Consider the following 19276-nt stretch of genomic DNA (forward strand, 5'->3'; position numbering starts at 1 on the left):
TTGTAATCATTTTTATTGCACAGACAATTATCATTTTCACATTGTTTGATATATATAATGTATATATAATATGTATAATTTTTCAACACTTACCAGAATAAAATCTTTGTTCAAGATTGGAATGAATATTTTGTTCACACGGAATCAGTAAGGTAGGAAGGTAGGACATAAGTGCAAAAGAATCAATAAATAAATTCAAAGGTATAGCGGACAACAATGATGTGAAACTACTGACAACATTAGCTTATTTAGGTCCAGTCCTTTATATTCCTCCACGAGGCTTTTAAATAAAATATAAATAATAAATATTACAGCCTAGAACACACATTCACAAATGTTTGTATACCTCCCAAGTACACCAATTAACTTTCTACATACGATGGTTAACATCTTCCAAATTTACCGTCATTGTGAAATTGGAATCATTAGTGTTAAGTTGATCCCACCCCCAAAAAAAGGGGGTGACAAACGACATAAAAACAGGCAACAAAAATAACAAAAGCTCCTTCATTCATTAGGAGTTCAAGTTGGTGCCCCGAAATGAAATACGACAGGTGGAATAATGATGGCTAGCGCGCGAGTGGTCCCCCTCAATAACGGGGGAATGGTTGAACACTGAGGTTTTATTTTCTCTTCCTGTAACTCATACAAAGTGTGAAAAAAATTATAATAAATAGCCGAAAATATATTATTAGGTATCCCTTTCCTCTCTGGGCTCATCTGGGTGTGACTTCAGGATGAATGAATAGGTGGTCGTTTAGAAGGGCCTGTAGTTCCAGAAACTGGAGAACACCGATATCTGGGAGGTAAGAAGAAGACAATGTAGCTTTAGGTATGACATAACTTTAGTCACGAGTCAGCCATACAGCCATGGGCTGATTGTCTACTAACTGGCTAGAACCAGAATCCACGCCAGTGAATCACTTGTTCAGTCCCTTCAAGGTGCACTATGCAGTTTGGGGGAGTGAAACTTGTTTACATTAGCAGAACCTGCAATTAGCTTACAAAACATATTTACTATACACGTACCGTAATTATTGGAATTTGTCTATCTTATGTCATAAGTCAAACAATCATGAGGAACTGTGAACCAAATGTTACGTCTAGGATACTTCCTTGAATAATACCTTTGGCAACAAAACCACAGGTCCTGCCAGTGTAAACAATGACACGGTAACCTTTCAAGTCGTTTTCTAGCAGTGTACCATAATCCACTTTTCCTGAGGACAGTTTATTTGAAAATATGCGATAGAATTCTTTTGCAGTCTGTTTACAATATTATCCCAAAATGGCATAGTGCACCTTTATTAAAATCGTGTTCTTTAAAGTGACAATGTGAAATTCTGGCACCTGCTGGCCGTAAGCAGTACCGTTTTCAATACACTACCCATGAACACTTTTGCTCTGTTGCTTCTGTGTTTTTTATATATATATATATTTTTCTTTTTTTTTACATGCAGACTTCCTGAAGAGCTAATTTTAGGTTTGTGTGGCTATGTATTTGTTTTCCATCGTTCTAGCCATACTTTTGATATTGCAAGAAGGCTGACTGAGCGTGTCTCACCAACCAGACCTTGAGGCTATGGCAGAGAAAGTGAGTCGTGTGAAGCGCCGGTGGTCTGTTCTGTACACACTCCAGAACTTTCATTAATAGGAAGACAAATACAAATTGTCGCTTTAAGGTGCTATAGATTACATTGTGTGGAGTAATACATTTTCTTAAATAATTCATCCACAGAAGGTGCGGAATCAAAGATGTATTGATTCATTCATTTAAAAAACGTTTGCAGGTCCAAAACAAATGTTATAATTTACATGTTGCATGTATCCCCTCCCTACTTCCCATTTCCCCATGTGGAATGCACCTGATTGGATAAATGACCTGTGGTGTTCATAGTACGACATCTAGTGGCTGAATGTTATTTATAGCACCTTTAAATTTAAGATTGATCTTATAAAACAAAATAGTGAAATTCTCATACAGAATTTTGGGTTTATTAGCTGTACGCCATAATCATCCAAATTTAAAGAAATAAAAGGCTTGAAATATTTCACTGTAATGAATCTATATAATATACGATTTTCACGTTGAATTACTGAAATAAAATCATTTCCTCAATATTAAAATGTATTGAGATGCACCTGTATGTATATATATAATCGTTTATCCAGTTTGAATGTATTGCTGTAGCACATTCAGAGACCTACTTGAAAATAAATAACAAGGACAAAAACATCTCATACCATAACTAATGCCAGAATCATCAAGCTGAAAACAACATGGACCCATACTGTAAATTAGCATGGGGTGAGGCTAGCCTCTGCTGACATCATTGACCACTGTTTAACTGAGCAATGAGATAAGAAAAATAATTTCAAACACTTCTTGACACGTTCTAGTTCTACTATATATATATATATATATCTTTGCTGATATTTGAACTACTTTACATGCTCTGGAAACTGCCTCACTAGTGGGCAGATCACTTGGAATATGAGAGTGACCGCCCCTCCACTCATCTTCCACCATCAATTTCCCAACTAGATGTTGAGCCTCTCACAATTCAACTCTTCCTCTCACTAGATAAACGAAATGAGAGCTTCCTACATGGCGTGCGGTTCCATAGGAATAGTTTTACTATACAATGTATTCCATGATCGCAAATGCTCGATCTTTTTGAATTTGGAAAACAGGATGTGAACTAGCTAAAACTGCAGGCAGAACGCAATGACCTCAACAGATGCACCAGAGTAGGATAGACCTTTTAAACTTGCTGCTGTGTGAATGAATGCCCCATTAACACTGAAAGTGAATGCCCCATTAACTCATTCAGAGCCACGCCCTTATGACCATATTAGGGCTAGCGTGCCAACACTGAAGTCAATGGGAGGATGGGGAAATTTGCCAACGCTGTTTATCTTAAATTGGGCGGTCAGGTGGCGTAGCGGAGATTGTGCTAGTCACCAATGCAAGAGGCTGCGGTCTCGACTCCCGGAGAGTCAGCATTGCCTTGGCTCGGGCTGATCGCTATACTAACTCGTTTGGCTGAGTTAGGGGGAGGGGAGCCGTGGGTGGGTCCTGGGCGTTGTGGACAGCGACCCCTACAGTTCGGTCGGGGCGCCTGCTCAGCGAAGGTAGGATCTGGTGAGAGGTAGTGCGGCCTCCCACACGTTACACTCCCAGTGAGAATCTGCGCGGCCAGGCTGGCTGCCGGCTGGCTGCACATGCGTCGGAGGAAAGCATGTGACAGTCTCCGGCCTCTCGGACCAACAGTAGGGGAAAGTGCGCAATAACCAGGAAGGGGGTTGGGAATTGGCATAACGACTAACAATCGGATGGGAGAAAAATCGGAAAAAGGAGGGGGAAAAAAGATAAAAAAATAAAAATAAAAACTTAAATTATGGCTATGTGTCTAATACACCAGTCGCTTATCAATGACTTACTTGCAGTCAACATGTACGAAACGGATTGTTTTTTCATTTATACATTTCCGTTTTGAATACGAGTATAGTTTGAGATGTCTAGTAATTCCAGAGAAATTCCGTGATAATCGCCCTTTACTGGAATACACAACACGTAATTTTTTGGCTGATTTATGAACAAATAAACGCTAGATTATCGATAGTATGTGTGTACTTATGCACGCTAGAAAATCGGGCTGAAAAATCGATTATCCATGCCGTGGTCAGCGGCAGCGCTAACATTAGGCACACACGCTGCGATGGCGGAGAAAAAAACCATCTGATTAACCCAAGACTGGTAACAGAGTCCTTACCTCACATCAGATGTTCTGCAAATAGATTAATCAAATTCCTGATCGCCATTCCAAATATTGATCGCGTTTATTGATTCAACGTTATAGTCAAACACAATCGAAAGCTGCTCCCAGCCTCCCCAGTGAATGTGGTAACAGCTACTGCTTGCCTGAGAAGGGAAACCCTGGGACCGGAGTTTTTTTCTGATGCACAGTCCCACCCAATCCAATCCAATTATGTGCAATACCATCCGGGAGACGATAGGCGGCGGTATTTGCCCTTTTCGAGCTCAGACCCATTCCCAATGATAACGTCAGGCTGGATGGATGAAAAATGAATGGATATTGCTAATAAAAGAAATAACGATTAAAACCAGAGTTCTCGGGTCTTGGCACTCAACGCATGGCGAGTTAACCAGACTAATCTCGTGGTTGGCACTGAATGGGTTAAGACTGAAAGCTCAGGGGCGGTTAGGTGGCGTAGCGGAGATTGCGTTCGTCACCAACCCCGGAGCTGTGAGCTGGATTCGAACAGGCGAATCCAGCTCACAGCTCCGGGGTTGTCACCAGCTTGGCTGGCCGTTCACACTAATACAATTGGCTGTAAATGGTAAATGGCTGCTTTTTTATATAGCGCTTTTATCCAAAGCGCTTTACAATTTGTTACTTACATATTACCCATTCATACACCGACGGCGGAGGCAACCATGCAAGGTGCCAACCTGCTCATCGGGAGCAATTAGGGGTTAAGTGTCTTGCTCAAGGACACATCGACACGCTGCCCAGGAGGAGTGGGAATCGAACCAGGAACCTCCGGATTGCCAGACGACTGCTCTACCTCCTGAGCCACTGTCGCCCCTGTATTAGAGGGTGGGAGAACCTGGCGGGGTGGGTCCGGGTCGTTGTAAACAGCGACTCCTACAGTTCGGTCGGGGCGCCTGCTAAGCGCGGATAGGACCTGAGTGGGATAGTGTGATCCTTCCACACGCTACGCCCTCTCGGGGAGGATCCGCGCTGCCAGGTGAAAAGAAGCGGTTGATTGGCTGGACGTGTGTCGGAGGAAGCACGTGATAGCCTCCACTCTCCCAGATGATCTGACTGTGGGGGGTAAGTGCGCAGTGACCAGGAAGGGGATTGGGAATTGGCATACGACTAACATTGGGATGGGAGAAAATCGGAGAAAAATGGAGGGGGAAAAAGATAAAAAAATAAATAAAAAAAGACTGAAAGCTCAGTATTAACACTTTGAGTGCCAGCCACGAGAAATCTCGTTAGTTCATGCCATGCGTTGAGTGCCAAGAACGAGAAATCTCGTTATTTAATCGATATTTTTTTTATTATCGATTTCCATTCATTTTTCATCAATCTAGCCTCACGTTACCAGTGGGGATCTGTCTGAGCTCGAACAGGGAAAATACCGCCCCCTATCGTCTCTCCGGATGGTATTGCACCCATTGGATTGGACTGAACGAAATGGATTGGAAAAAAAGAGTCCGGAATCCACATTTTACTTGTCAGGCATGTAACCGGAGACGATCCCAGTCATTGCCCACCCTCAGAACAGCGTGGAATATGCGTTACCAGTACCCAGCGTTGGATCAATAAACGCAATTGATATTTGGAATGGCGATCAGGAATTGGAATAATCTTTTTGGAGAACATCTGATCCGAGGTAAGGAATCTATTTGACCAGTCTTGGGATAATCATAGCTCTTTTCACCTATATCTCAGCGTGTCCTGTGTGTGTGTGTGGCTGTGAGTGTGTGTGTGCTGATCAGGAAATAAGTTAATCGATTTTTCAGCCCGCTTCTCTAGCGTGCATAAATTCACATATACTATCGATAATCTAGCGTTTATTGGAAAATAATTCATAAATAGGCCGAAAAATTACAATGTTTTTTTTTTTTTTTTTTTTTTACTTTGACCAGACAGCTGGTTCTTTTTAGCGTTTATCGCTTTTTTCTGGTCAAGCATGACCGACAGAAACAGGTTGAATGGGATATAGATCAGGGGAAGACACTCTGAGAAAATACGGCAAGTCCGGGAGTCGAACTCGTGTACCCCAGATCCGTGACACGCACGGTTGTCCCCGACGCCGAAATAGCGCCGAGATACGCGGTGAGCTACTGGAGCTCCCCAGTAAAATTACAATGTGTTTTGTGTATTCCAGTAAAGCGCGATTCCTGCAGAATCAATTATTCTTTTAAACGAGCGGTTTTCAAAATGGTATAAAACGGAAATGAACAGATTAAAAAACAATCCGTTTTGACAATGTTGACTGGAAACAAGTCATTGATAAGCGACAGGCGTATTAGACACATAGCCATAATTTAAGATATAGTTTATGCGTTCGCAAATGTGATCGCCCTCCCATTGACTACAGCACTAGCTAGGGCTGGGCGATAAAACGATAACGATAACTATCGCGATAAATTATTTACTCGAAATAAACATGAAACCGTGGTCGCAAAGTTTCGATATATCGATTTTCCAAGCTTGGCTCCGTTCAGCCTCGGCTCAGCACACTCACTAACAACAACCAACGTTACATGATGACGTGTTTACGCACAACAGCTAACAACCAATCAGTGAAGGAGATGGCCGAGAGCGAAGTATACCCGGAAGGAGGTAGGACTCACTCAACAACAAGGCTTGCTAGGCTAATTAGCTTGCACGGCGATGTTTTATATATTTACGTGCTGAGTATGTGTGTGACGTGAATTCTGAGGCCACGTTTATAGTAGTGGGGGTATACAGTGGACGTTGTTTCAATATATTGTAGCGGAAGAGAGTATTTTAGTGTAATATTTAGCACATTGTCATGGAATACACCGCTTAGATACTACAGGCTTGCTAGGCTAATTAGCTTGCACGGCGATGTTTTATATATTTACGTGCCGAGTGTGTGTGTTTTGAATTCTGAGGCCACGTTTATAGTAGTGTGGGGTATACAGTTCGTTTCAATATATTGTGGCGGAAGAGAGTATTTTAGTGTCATATTTATTGTCATGAGATACTCCGCTTGTCGGCTAACTACTAACGTGCGCGGACTGATGACGACATCAACTCGACTTGAGACATTCGCAGCAGCATAAGAAGTTAATTAAACTTGACGGACATTATATCGACGATAATTATCGATATCGAATTATATGAAAATAATTTTATAATTTTATCGCGATAACGTTTTTGGTCATATCGCCCAGCCCTAGCACTCAAGTGCTATTTCTGGCGCCCCCTGCTGGCACTCAAAGTGTTAAAGGTGGGGAAGGCAATTTCTGAGAAATGAGCAAGATATGTCCAGCTGAAATAGAGCAAGCCCGGTGCCGTGCACATTTTTTTTTAAACAATTCCGGGCCTCTGATTGGACAGTGTGTACTGTTTGACGAGGAACATGGCGGTGGTGTTTTTCCAATGCGACCCCGGGAAGCGTGATTGCAAAACCTAGCCGCATTTCTCGGAGACGCTCTCTGATTGGCCACTGACGCGTTTGCCCAATCGTGTGACGAGCTGTGTCTTTGCCCATTTCCACGTCAAACAGCCTGGCGTTCTATCGCCATGCTCTAAAACAAACTCTAACCTTAACCAACTTCGAAAGAGTGCCTAAGCTTAACCGTCGAAAGAACTTGCCGTCACGCTCTAAGACAAACTCTGACCTTAACCAACTTCGAACGAGTGCCTAAGCTTAACCAGTGTAGAAACAGGCGTCGGCCAATCAGAGAGCGTCTCCGAGAAATGCGGCTAGGTTTCGAAATCACGCCCCCTGGAATACTACTTGGCAGCAGGCCAAATAACTCATTGGTCCTTAAGATTAAGGCCACGCTCAATTGGAATGTCCAATTACAGCCCCTGGGACTCACAAACCAGATTCCTTTCTCAGAGCATTTGATTTATTGGTAGCCATTAAGAGAATTTCACCAAATATTAGCAAAACTCTAGCCCACACTGTATAATGCTATGTAGTTGTAGCATGGAGTCCCCCCCTAACCCCCCCCCCTTTTTATATTCAAAATGCACTCCGCTATCGCAGTGCATGAGTCTTCTGAATACTTGATGCTGTACCCACCTTGTCTCGGAGCTGCTGACAGAGCTGGCTGTGCCCTGGGGAGGTACCCACCTTGTCTCTGAGCTGCTGGCTGTGCCCTGGGGAGGTACCCACCTTGTCTATGAGCTGCTGTGCCCTGGGGAGGTACCCACCTTGTCTGAGCTGCTGGCTGTGCCCTGGGGAGGTACCCACCTTGTCTTTGAGCTGCTGACAGAGTTGCAGGGAGATGGTGAAGAACAACAGCGTGTCATTGAGCCAGGGCACCACACACTCCACCTTGTGGACGTGGCTCACCTCAAACCGGTTGTGGTTGAGCTCGCTGTGGGCAAACAGGAAGTCATGCCAGTTTAGGGGTGATAATATGAAGTAAAAGTGACCATATTTTCAGAAGAAAAGGATTTTCTTTTGTGCAACCTAGGATTATAAATTTGTTTAACTGGAACATAAAACATTTTAAAAGTTCCAGTTTGTCAACAGTAATATATGAATACACATACACAACCTCCAATTGATTTAGATTTTCTGTCAGAACTCCCCTTTTTAAAATACAGATACTGTAGTGATATGTTAATGTCTACCAGCTAGGGGTGTAACGGTACACAAAAACCACGGTACGTACCTCGGTTTTGAAGTCAAGGTTCGGTACGGGTTTTCGGTACAGTGGGGAAAAGTTTGGCTTTCCATGTTCCACTCAGGGGTGATGTAGTGTGCAGTAACTAATTGTACTTGTAGGGCTGTCAACGAATATTCTATATTGAAATTTATAATAGACATGCAACTCCCCCTACAGGATGACTGACGCTATGAAACCCAATAAAAACACTCCCTGGGTTCGAAATTTCGAATTCGGCCCAGGAGGACATGTGTTGCATGTCCTCCCCATCTCTCTCCCAATTTCCGAACTGTTGGTCAATCAAATGCAATTCAAAATGCCCTTTAAAATTATAAAAGAATAAACATGTAATTCCCTTACAGAGCAACGGACGCTATGAATAAAGCAGCAGCTTACAACATGGCCCCGGGGTTGTGCAACACTGAGCTTCCAGCCGGCTTGAAGTTCTGTTGGGATGAAGGAGGGAGGGGAAAGAAAATAAGGTTTGGGATCAAAAATAGACCCGATTGCATCACAGAGTAGGATGTTTACAGAGTGCTACATTCCTCACTCCAGAGTATCTTCACTGTTTGTCTTTAGAGCTGGTGGTGGTCTAGTGCGTGAGGTCTTTAGGACCGACGGTGGTCTAGTCAAGTCAAGTCAAGAGTTTTATTTGTCACGGCATACGAGTATACAATGAAATGCGGGTGGTCTTGCAGTAGGTTGCAATTTTAAATGTAGAGTTGTGTTTTTACATTGAAACTAACTACTGTACATCTTCACATTTGGAAGGGTGGCACTCTTGCAGGGACATTGGGCAAACCTAGTCTTCAGAGTTCCCCCTCGTTCCCTCCCTTTCTCTCCGTTGTTCCCAAGTGTTTGTCCTTCACACACTAGCAGACACATCGACTAGTCAATGTTTATCCATAAACTATTCAGAAACGAGACACCGCCTCCTCCCATTTGTGTCGAACAAACAACGCAAACAAGCAGTCAGCTGAAAGACTGAAATCAACCTTGAGTCCATTGTCTAAACCTTCAACTAGATCACAAGATAAGATTTCATTGTCATTCAATTCAGCTTTGGAGCAATCAGTCGTCAATCAAAGTGTGATAGTGTTGAAATGAGTCTGATTGGATCGTATCGCGTCCGTGGATTTAGCTTGTGTGACAGTAGTTAGAGGACACGGAGGCCTTGCCTTGGTGATGTTGGGCTGCAGCACATGCAGCTGGTAGACGGTCAGACACAGCTTGCTCAGGTTGATGTAGAAGTTGACCATCACGTCTCCAGGCATTGGAGGAGTGAACATTTTCTGATGACAAAAACAAAGAGTTTAGATACTGTTTGCAAAGAAGAAGCATTTGTGATACAGCTTCAATGCCATCTTTGCCTTCGAGAGGTGCAGTGTTAAAATGTAATACTTATGGGTCTTGCTAAAAGCAATACAGACAAACGGTTAAAAGAAATTACAGGACGGATGATGTGAACAACAGACTTCACGCTTCAAATAATGTGACTCATTGCAAAGCCGTTTCACGAGGAGTTTTATGGGCCATTACTTTCCTGGAATTCTCCCAGTTAATAATTTAAATAGAGAGAAGTGCTCTTATTGTATGAGGGAGACGTTACCATCAGACCACTGGTCGCTAGCTCAGGCAGAGTCATGGTTGCCGGCGTGGTCAAGCGATTCCGCGCCCGCGTCAACTGTAGCATCACCGCATCCATCAGCTAGAACGACAACAAACCAATAATAAGATTATCATTATGTATTTTAATTGGCTCTAATAAAAAGGTGTCAATTCTAAAACCTCCATTCCTCTGCACGGTCAGTGGAAGTACATTTATTTATAATTTTATATTTTAACAGTAAACTATAAAATATGAATGAAAATGATTGTGTAGTGGTTAAGACCGGTGCCGTAAGTACGTGTACTACAACATATGCAGCTGCAACCAGGCCAGAGCTCTTGTAGGACCTGCAACTGGGCCAGAGCCCTTATAGAATCTGCAATGTGTTGATGTATCCCCGTAAGTGGGCACATGTGTTTATGAATCGCCTCAGTGTTTCAATAATGTGCAAGTTGCAGATTTGAATGCTTTGCCTTTAGCAGGAGAAGAGATTCTTTATATAGTGAAACATCCACACCATCAATTTTTTTTTTATCAAAATAAAGGCTTCTGTTTATATGATTACTTATTAAACTAACAACAATACTCAAATGTAAGACCCCTGTAACTATTGGGACAGCAGGCAACATGGTGTCATGATCCTGAACATTGTGGTTTTCCGGGGTCACGGAAGGAAAGGGGTAGTGAAAGAAATTAGCAGGTGCAGTGATGGGACACGCCCCAGGAGGCCTGTTGCCCTCAGTAGGGAGGTGCAGTGATGGGACACGCCCCAGGAGGCCTGTTGCCCTCAGTAGGGAGGTGCAGTGATGGGACGGGACACGCCCCAGGAGGCCTGTTGCCCTCAGTAGGGAGGTGCAGTGATGGGACACGCTGCAGGAGGCCTGTTGCCCTCAGTAGGTGCAGTGATGGGACGGTACACACCCCAGGAGGCCTGTTGCCCTCAGTAGGTGCAGTGATGGGACGGTACACACCCCAGGAGGCCTGTTGCCCTCAGTAGGTGCAGTGATGGGACGGTACACACCCCAGGAGGCCTGTTGCCCTCAGTAGGGAGGTGCAGTGATGGGACGGGACACGCCACGCCCCAGGAGGCCTGTTGCCCTCAGTAGGTGCAGTGATGGGATACACCCCAGGAGGCCTGTTGCCCTCAGTAGGGACGGACCTTATTAACCTCAGCACCCGTCTTAAAGTGGTAGCTATCGTCCCGACTGCTCAGCAGCTGCAGGGCCTGGTTCACATGGTTCCTGGCATCTTGGATCTGGATTTGAGGATTACATTAAGTTTTGTTTATTTGCATAATATACAGTATGTACACAAATACGCGCTGTGAAAGAACAGGGAGAATGTACAGGACGGATTAAAAGAATTTTTTTATAAAATTCCACCAGAACCTCCAATGTCTCCCTCTCAATAATGAAAAAAATAGGTCGGCCGGGTAGCGCAGCGGACTAAGTGTCTGTCTACCACCACAGAGACAGTGGGATCGAATCCAGCTGTGGTGCTTCCGGGTCTGCCGACCGTCCATACTAACACAATTGGCAGTGTTAGCGGTGGGAAACCCGGCGAGGGTGGGTCCTGGTCGTTGTTAACAGCGACTCCTACAGTTCGGTCGGGGCGCCTGCACAGCAAGGGAAGGATCTGGGAGAGGTAGTGTGACCTTCCACACGTTACACTCTCCCAGTGAGAGTCCGCGCTGCCAGGTGAAAAGAAGCGGTGGGCTGGGTACACATGTGTCGGAGGAAGCATGTGATAGTCTCCGCCCTCCCGGACCGACGGTAGGGGGTAGAGTGCGCAACGACCAGGAAGGGGATTGGGAATTGGCATAACGACTAACATTGGGAGGGGAGAAAAACGGAAAAAGAAGGGGGGAAAAGATAATAAAAAAATACTAATACTATTGGACTGTCAACTCTCCTTTTAAGAAAATAAAAAACTTAATCTACACTTATAGAGAATTGCATTTTATGAAATGATACCATTAGAAACATCACACGACAGCATTTAAAGGTGCTACAGATAAAATGTTTATGTAGACTAATAATTTTCTTAAAACGATACACCCAAAGAGCTTTTAGAAAGGTGCGGGATAAAAGTATTGCTTTTCCCCAAAAGATTGACTTATGAATTTAGCATTACAAAAATGTTGGCAGGTCCGAAGTTAATGTTATTTACATGTTGTGTGCATGTATCCCCTCCCTTCCATTTCCCAACATGGAATGCATCCGATTGGATAGAAGTGCTGCTAGTTGAGAGGTCCCGGTTTTCAAAACAAATGGCGGCAGAAATTGGCGTCAAATTTTTGTTTTTCAACCTAAAGTTGAACCTAAAATATGTTTACGACTAACTATTATAAACTAGTTTGACAGTAATTACAATCATTATCGTACCCTATGTAAGACCACCACTGTTTTGATCTGCTGGTGCTCTAATCCGAAATCTAGTGGCTGAATGTTATCTATTCTATAGCACCATTAAAATGATACCATTAGACACATCACACGTCAGAATTTCTTAATGATACCATACCTGTTGCATTAGACACACGTCAGCATACTGTACCTGTTGCAGTTTCCACTGCTTGTCATCCCTGAATTGAAAATGCAGCACTTGGCTACTTTTGGCCACTTTAAGGTTTATGTCCTGTAAAAAAGAAAAGGGGACAAACAAACAAAGACAAGGGACACGTAATTTCAACTGATACAAGAACAAGCCATTCCAGTTCTGCGGGAGGAGAGTCTTGTGACAGTATCATAGTTGGGAGACACTCACAGCTTGAGTCAGAGCCTCTCCCTGCAGCGTCAGCACCCCTTTCACTTGGTCCATCCTGGAAAATAAAAGACATCAGTGACCAGACAGGAATGTGGTTCCATTTAACCATCACACTGAGCAGGAGAACAGCACAGTGTGGCAAAGGCCAAACACAGGTAAATGATCACTGTCAAAGAAGTACTGTATATACTGTACAAACTCTTGCATATACTTTATACCCATCTACTGCCTTCACCGTCTACAACTGCCGCAGCCTTACACTGTAAAACCATAACTACCTACCTCAAACTAGTTTGCATATAACTATGATAGCCATGTACAATAATACTGTATATACCTTATATATATCCACACCCGTCTGAATATATTTCTGTATATATTATATCTATATATATCCCTTACTAGTTATACCACTGGCCAGTATGGCTTACTACCATAGTGTATTTATACTCTACATACAGATTAGCAGATTAGCATTATTACTCAGTAGTGCTCATGTACTGTATATATATATTCCAGTTTAAATCACTTGTACATTGTATATTGCACTTCACTGTTACATTTGCACTCTGGTTAGATGCCAACTTATTTTCGTTGTACATGAGCTGTATGATGACAATACATTTTAATTAGGGATGTCCGATATTATCGGCCGATATCGGCATTAAAATGTGATATCGGAAAATATCGGTTACATTTTTTTTTATTACATTTCTATAACCTTTATTTACCCAGGCAAGCAAGTAAGAACAAATTCTGATTTTATTTGTCAAAAGTATGCATAATGTTGTTAATTCCACAACAAGAGATATGTAATGTTAATTACCTGAAATGATTCCATTTTTGGGGGGGGGGAATCCTGCATATATCGGTATCGGAAATTAAGAGTTGGACAATATCGGTATAGGTAAAAAAGCCAATAGAGCATCCCTCATTTTAAACTAATCTAATATTACAGGCCATGGAAGATTACATAATGAGAACATGAGCGACTGACTTCACGCTTCAAATAACATGACTGACCACAAGGTGCCGGTTTCACGAGAGGAAACTGATGTTGTGGATAATTCAATTCTGATTACATGCACCAGACAGAGATGGTCTGTGTGTTGGAAACGCTGGAAAGTCTTCTCAAATCAAATGCATGGTGATTGTAAAGAATTGTAAGGAATTAAAGCTCCCAAATGATTTTTGGTGAGGCAGAAAATATATTGGTTTGACACGACTCTGGCCCTACACACTAATCAATCACAAGTAGAGTAGGACACAACTTTAAAAACAAAGGGGAAAGAATTTTTCCCTCAGACTGATTTTGTGGGGCATTCTTTAATCAATTAATTTTTATTTTACCAGGTAGTCACTTGAGATCAATGATCTTTTTCGAGCAAGACCTGTCCAACATGGCAGTAAAACAAACAAAAAAACATACAAGACACAAACGCAAACGCAAACAAAGACATAAAAGGCAAAGTGGGGGAATGGGATACATTTGAGCTGCAGCAAACAAGACTGATGGGATTTGGGGAGAGATTGGAGGGTAGGGTAAAAAAGGAAGGGTAGAAAGAGGAGGGAAGGAGAGTTGGGAGTTACAGAGTCTTACGTCGAACTGCCAAGAATGAAGTTCTCCTGCTTGAGTTGGCTCTCCAGGCCTGGTGTTGGCATTGAGAAGCGCCTAGACGCCTCCTGTTGACGAGCACAAGAAAACATCACCTGTCACAACTAATGCTTTCTTAGTACCATTCATAATCACATTAAGGACACACATAGAAAGGTTATTGTGGTGGTTGTTCAGGAGGTGGTGGGTGTACTGTTGAGGTGGGTATATAGTCCTCCTGGATGTAACAGTCCTCCTTTCTAAGTGACAGGCCCCAGGCGGTCAGGGTGGGCCGTGGGGGGTCATACCTCCAGCAAAATCACTATCAGGTCCCCCCAGGGCTGCGTTCTGAGCCCCCTGCTGTATTCACTGTACACACATGACTGTGTGGCCAGGTTCAGCTCCAACTCCATAGTGAAGTTTGCAGACGACATAGTGGTGGTGGGGCTGATCTCTAACAATGACGAGAAGGCCTATCGGGAGGAGGTTGATGAACTGGCACACTGGTGCCGGGATAACAGCCTACTCCTGAACATTGGTAAAACCAAAGAGCTGATCGTGGATTTTAGGAGAATACAGCAGGGGACACACACGCCACTGTGGATAAACGGGGCTATCGTGGACAGGGTGAGCAGTTTCAAGTACCTGGGAGTCCACATCACAGAGGACCTGACATGGTCAACACACACAGATTCTGTGGTGAAAAAGGCAAAACAGCGCCTCTATCACCTGAGACAGCTAAGGAAGTTCAGAGTATCAGGGAAGATACTCCAGTCCTTCTACTCCGGAGCTGTAGAGAGCATCTTGACTGGAAACATCACTGCCTGGTTTGGAAACAGCACGGCACAGAACAGGAAGGCACTCCAGAGAGTGGTGCGCTCAGCAGAGCGTACTACGGGTATTGCACCACCCCTACAGGACTTATATAACAGGAGTTGCAAAACCAGAGCCTGCAGAATAATGAAAGACCCCCACCACCCCAACAACAGCCTGTTCAAGCTGCTGCGGTCAGGCAAGCGCCTACGGTCACACGCTGCAAGAACAGAGAGACTCCGGCTCAGCTTCTTCCCCCAGGCCATCAGAACTCTCCACTCACAAGTACACATGAGCACACACACACAACACTCATGCGGCAACCGCTAAAACAATCACTTTAAACTAAATGTCACTTTAAAAAATAGAAAGTCATGTTAAAGGAAGGAGGTACTGTAAAAATTGTAAATTGTATAGTAAGTGTATATAGGAACCAGTTTCTCTGGAACTTTTTACCATGCATATCTTGTGTCTTACCCATTTTGCACAATCAATGTGGGCATGACCACCCGCATTTCACTGTATGCCCTGGTATGTATGTGACAAATAAACCTCTTGATTCTTGATATTGGCCAAATCAGTGCACTCCTCAAAATCTATTTGTACTATTTATAAAAAGGGCCTTTTCATTGGGATTTTATTTCTAGTTTGATTTTTCCTTTTTTAGACTATTTATATAGAATTTTCTTTAGACAAAGTAAAGCTCATCAAGAATAGTCATTGTCCAAATGTTCTTCATCCGCCACACGCTCTACAGATTTACAAATCACAAGGATTTACCCCAGCAACGTTTGTGCCTTTATCTGATATGTTCAAAATCTATTCCAGATTAGGTAAACAACCTTGAGGATGTCCTGGAGCTGCTTGAGGACGGAATGCACCTCCTCCTTGAGGAGCCAGTTGAACTCCTCCTCCTGTATGAGAGAAACACAAACACACCGGTGAGGAGAGACAACCTATGCACAGTATGCAGTGGTGAAAAGAAAACAAAATCTGTTCCTCGAAGGAACAGAATGCAACTTTAAGAAGGAAGTCATGCATGGTGTATCCCTGACACAATATTACTACATTTTGTTTTTAACTGTACTACTGTAGTACATGAAAAGTAAAAGTAGGGGAGAGTGGAGTAAGTTGACCCACCCCCCCAGTACAGGCTAATGGACACTTATTTTTTTGTTAGGAAGAACCCTCAATTTTACTCTGACTTTGATGGAGAGAAGGACTTTTGCAGTAAAGTGATTTTCTTTTTATCATTCTATTTACAATTGGTATAATGAATCTTGTGTCAATACGAATTTAGCAAAGTTTGAAAAGATAGCACATTAATGAATTACCAAAGCATGTATATATATTATTTTATTCAATTATTAAAAAAAAAAAAAAGTGGATGTGTGGTAAAATGAGCTAAATTGAACCATAGGCCAAGAGGATCTTTTATAGTTATAGACTAGAGGAAGCTGGCTGGCCATATGACTGGCCGATTATATGGTTAATGGTAATACACCTAAGACATTTAAGAAATGCAGTGAAATGGTAATAAATACATAAAAGCCAATAAGACTGAAAATGTGTTTTGTTTTTTCAATGTGCAAATGCATTATAATTTCAATTTGAAGTAAACATCCTGAAATATGGGTAGATTAGATACTTGTTTCACATCTAATTTGCAGAGAGGTCCTTTTATGTAAATATTGGCTCAACAAGCTTGGCTTGTTTACACCCTCAGGCAAATCAATCTTAGAGGTTGTGAAAGCATTAGCAAATAAGTAGCATAGACCTTTATGCAGCAATCCATGGCCTCTAAATGACACCCCTGGGTATTTCTCCAAAGCCCATCTCCTGAGAGCAAAAACGATGCCATTCAGTTAGTCTCACATCTATAGGGGCTATATGTGGGGGATGTATACGACTAGTGAATTACAACATAGTAAATCCCTCATCTCCTTATTACAGTCAAGTCATACTGTGCATACAGGCCTGTCATGATGCTGCATGTTAATCTTTTGACTGGCCCTGGCGACAGAGAGGATCGATGCTGCTCTAAGCTTCTTCAAACACGTCTTGGTAAGACATCATGGCCATGTTGACAGCAACTAGACTGGTATTCATTAACAACCAATGCGTAATACGAGCGGGTTAGTTTGATGATAACTGGCTATCGATAACTGCCACCCAAGTGGCTCGAGGTCTGTTGGTTCAAATCAACCCAGTGCAACAACAGCAGATCTTACCAGCACAGCTCTCTCGGCTTGGCTTGCAGCTGACATCTTGGGAAGCTCCGAAAGAGATCTCTGTGAATTGATCATTTTTGTTTGTGGATAGGTGCAAATACCGAGACGAATACCCTCTTTAAATACCCCCCTTTCTCGCTAGAATTGCATTCAGCAGCTAGCTAGGGCAGCTGGTTCGCTCCGACTAGTCGGTCCACCCAGTCACACTCACATTAGTCCTAGCCCCGCCCACTCATCCCTGTTTGGGAATGCACTTCCGACATGCGTCATTACACACAAGAGACACTTGTCTAAAACAACAACACGCACACTTGCCTGCGGACGTTGCACTTGCACCAGTGTGTTTTTAGCTGCGGCTAGCAGCTATATCTAGGTCGCTCTGTCCAAAATATTCCCTACCATCTATTCTAATGGACAGTTTTATCCATATGAGTCTAATGTCGCATGGAGGTTAAATGTGTGTGAGCACTGTGTGCATGCCATTTGGCTAAAGGAGGCGTGGTCTATCGCAAAAAGGCATATAACTTCCAAATGGAAGATTTTGTGGAAAGCTTGATCATGGATTAAGTTTGTGTGAATGCATACACGCGGTCGCATCTATTGCGAATTCGCTCCTATTATCAAATCACAATGGCAAAACATTTCAGAAAAGTAACTCATGTGAGGTTATGGTTTTGTGTGGTGGTAAAGTTACATTTTCAGATACAGTGGAATGACAGGACTGAATCAATGCAAAAGTGACTTGGAACTTACATGTCAAAAAGTGTTACTAGTGAAAGATCTTCAAGTACAACCCTTGAGCTAAATTGAAACAAAGCTCAGTGCTTAAAAAACAGTACTATGATATTAATTCAGTCAGGACATCTCCCTCAACTTTGATACCTGTCATGTATCCCAGAGCTCCACCATAAAAAACCTCTGAGTCATTTTTGATTCCTCCCTCTCATTTAATGCACATATAAAAAATGTCACCAAAATTGCATTCTTCCATCTTCATAATATCGCAAAAATACGCCCCATTTTAACTCTGGCTGATGCTGAAACCCTGATTCATGCTTTTGTCTCATCACGTCTGGACTACTGTAATGCACTTTTTTCAGGCCTACCTAATTCAAGCATCAAAAATCTTCAACTTGTGCAAAATGCGGCTGCACGGATACTAACTAGAACTAGAAAATTTGATCACATCACACCAGTTTTGTCCGCCCTACACTGGCTTCCTATCCAAGCCCGTTCTGACTTTAAAGTGCTACTCCTCACCTACAAAATTTTAAATGGGCTTGCACCGCTCTATCTATCCGATCTCATCTCCCGATACTCGCCCGCTCGTGCTCTGCGCTCACAAAATGCGGGGCTTCTATCGACCCCTAGGGTTAAAAAGAAATCCGCCGGCCATAGAGCCTTTGTCTACCGCGCTCCCTACCTGTGGAACAAATTTCCTGCCGTCATCAGGGGCGCCTGCTCTGTCGAAGCTTTTAAATCCCTGCTTAAGACTCATCTTTTCTCTCTCTCCTTCAACCTACCCTGATCTCACCTGGTCGGGGACTGACCTTTAGATTAATCTGTGTAGTTTAGTTATGGTACAGGGTACTACATGGTACCACTGGGTAGTTTACTACAGGGTAGTTTAGTTAGGGTACAGGGTACTACATGGTACTACATGGTACTACATGGTACTACATGGCACTACATGGCTCTACATGGCACTACAGGGTACCACAGGGCACTACAGGGTACTACATGACACTACAGGGTACTACATGGCACTACAGGGTACTATAGGGTACTACATGGCACTACGGGGTACTACATGGTACTACATGGCACTACAGGGTACATGTCTGCTCCTT

At 43.1% G+C, this 19276-nt stretch overlaps 1 protein-coding gene across 4 annotated transcripts; it reads right to left on the reverse strand.

Annotated features, from left to right (window-relative positions):
* Window positions 1–107: 107 nt before the first annotated feature.
* Window positions 108–17611, reverse strand: rogdi (rogdi atypical leucine zipper). 4 transcript variants are annotated; one of them, XM_084329629.1, is made up of 12 exons: window positions 17427–17562; window positions 16973–17034; window positions 16038–16109; window positions 14389–14471; window positions 12789–12843; window positions 12579–12659; window positions 11182–11277; window positions 10023–10121; window positions 9592–9705; window positions 8810–8859; window positions 7953–8119; window positions 108–799 (listed from the first exon to the last, which is right to left on the reverse strand). In XM_084329629.1, exons 2-12 carry the CDS (start codon window positions 16988–16990, stop codon window positions 717–719), a joined length of 918 nt encoding a protein of 305 aa, XP_084185755.1. In that variant the 5' UTR covers window positions 16991–17034; window positions 17427–17562; the 3' UTR covers window positions 108–716. The 4 variants fall into 4 exon arrangements, with proteins under 4 accessions (XP_084185755.1, XP_084185756.1, XP_084185754.1 ...); XM_084329630.1 differs by lacking the exon at window positions 16973–17034 and having other exon boundaries at window positions 7993–8119; window positions 17427–17611; XM_084329628.1 differs by lacking the exon at window positions 16973–17034 and having other exon boundaries at window positions 17427–17611.
* Between the last annotated feature and the right edge of the window lie 1665 nt (window positions 17612–19276).

This window comes from Notolepis coatsorum (genome assembly GCF_963971535.1).
Source record: "Notolepis coatsorum genome assembly, chromosome: 14".
In the NCBI taxonomy this organism is placed as follows: domain Eukaryota; kingdom Metazoa; phylum Chordata; class Actinopteri; order Aulopiformes; family Paralepididae; genus Notolepis; species Notolepis coatsorum.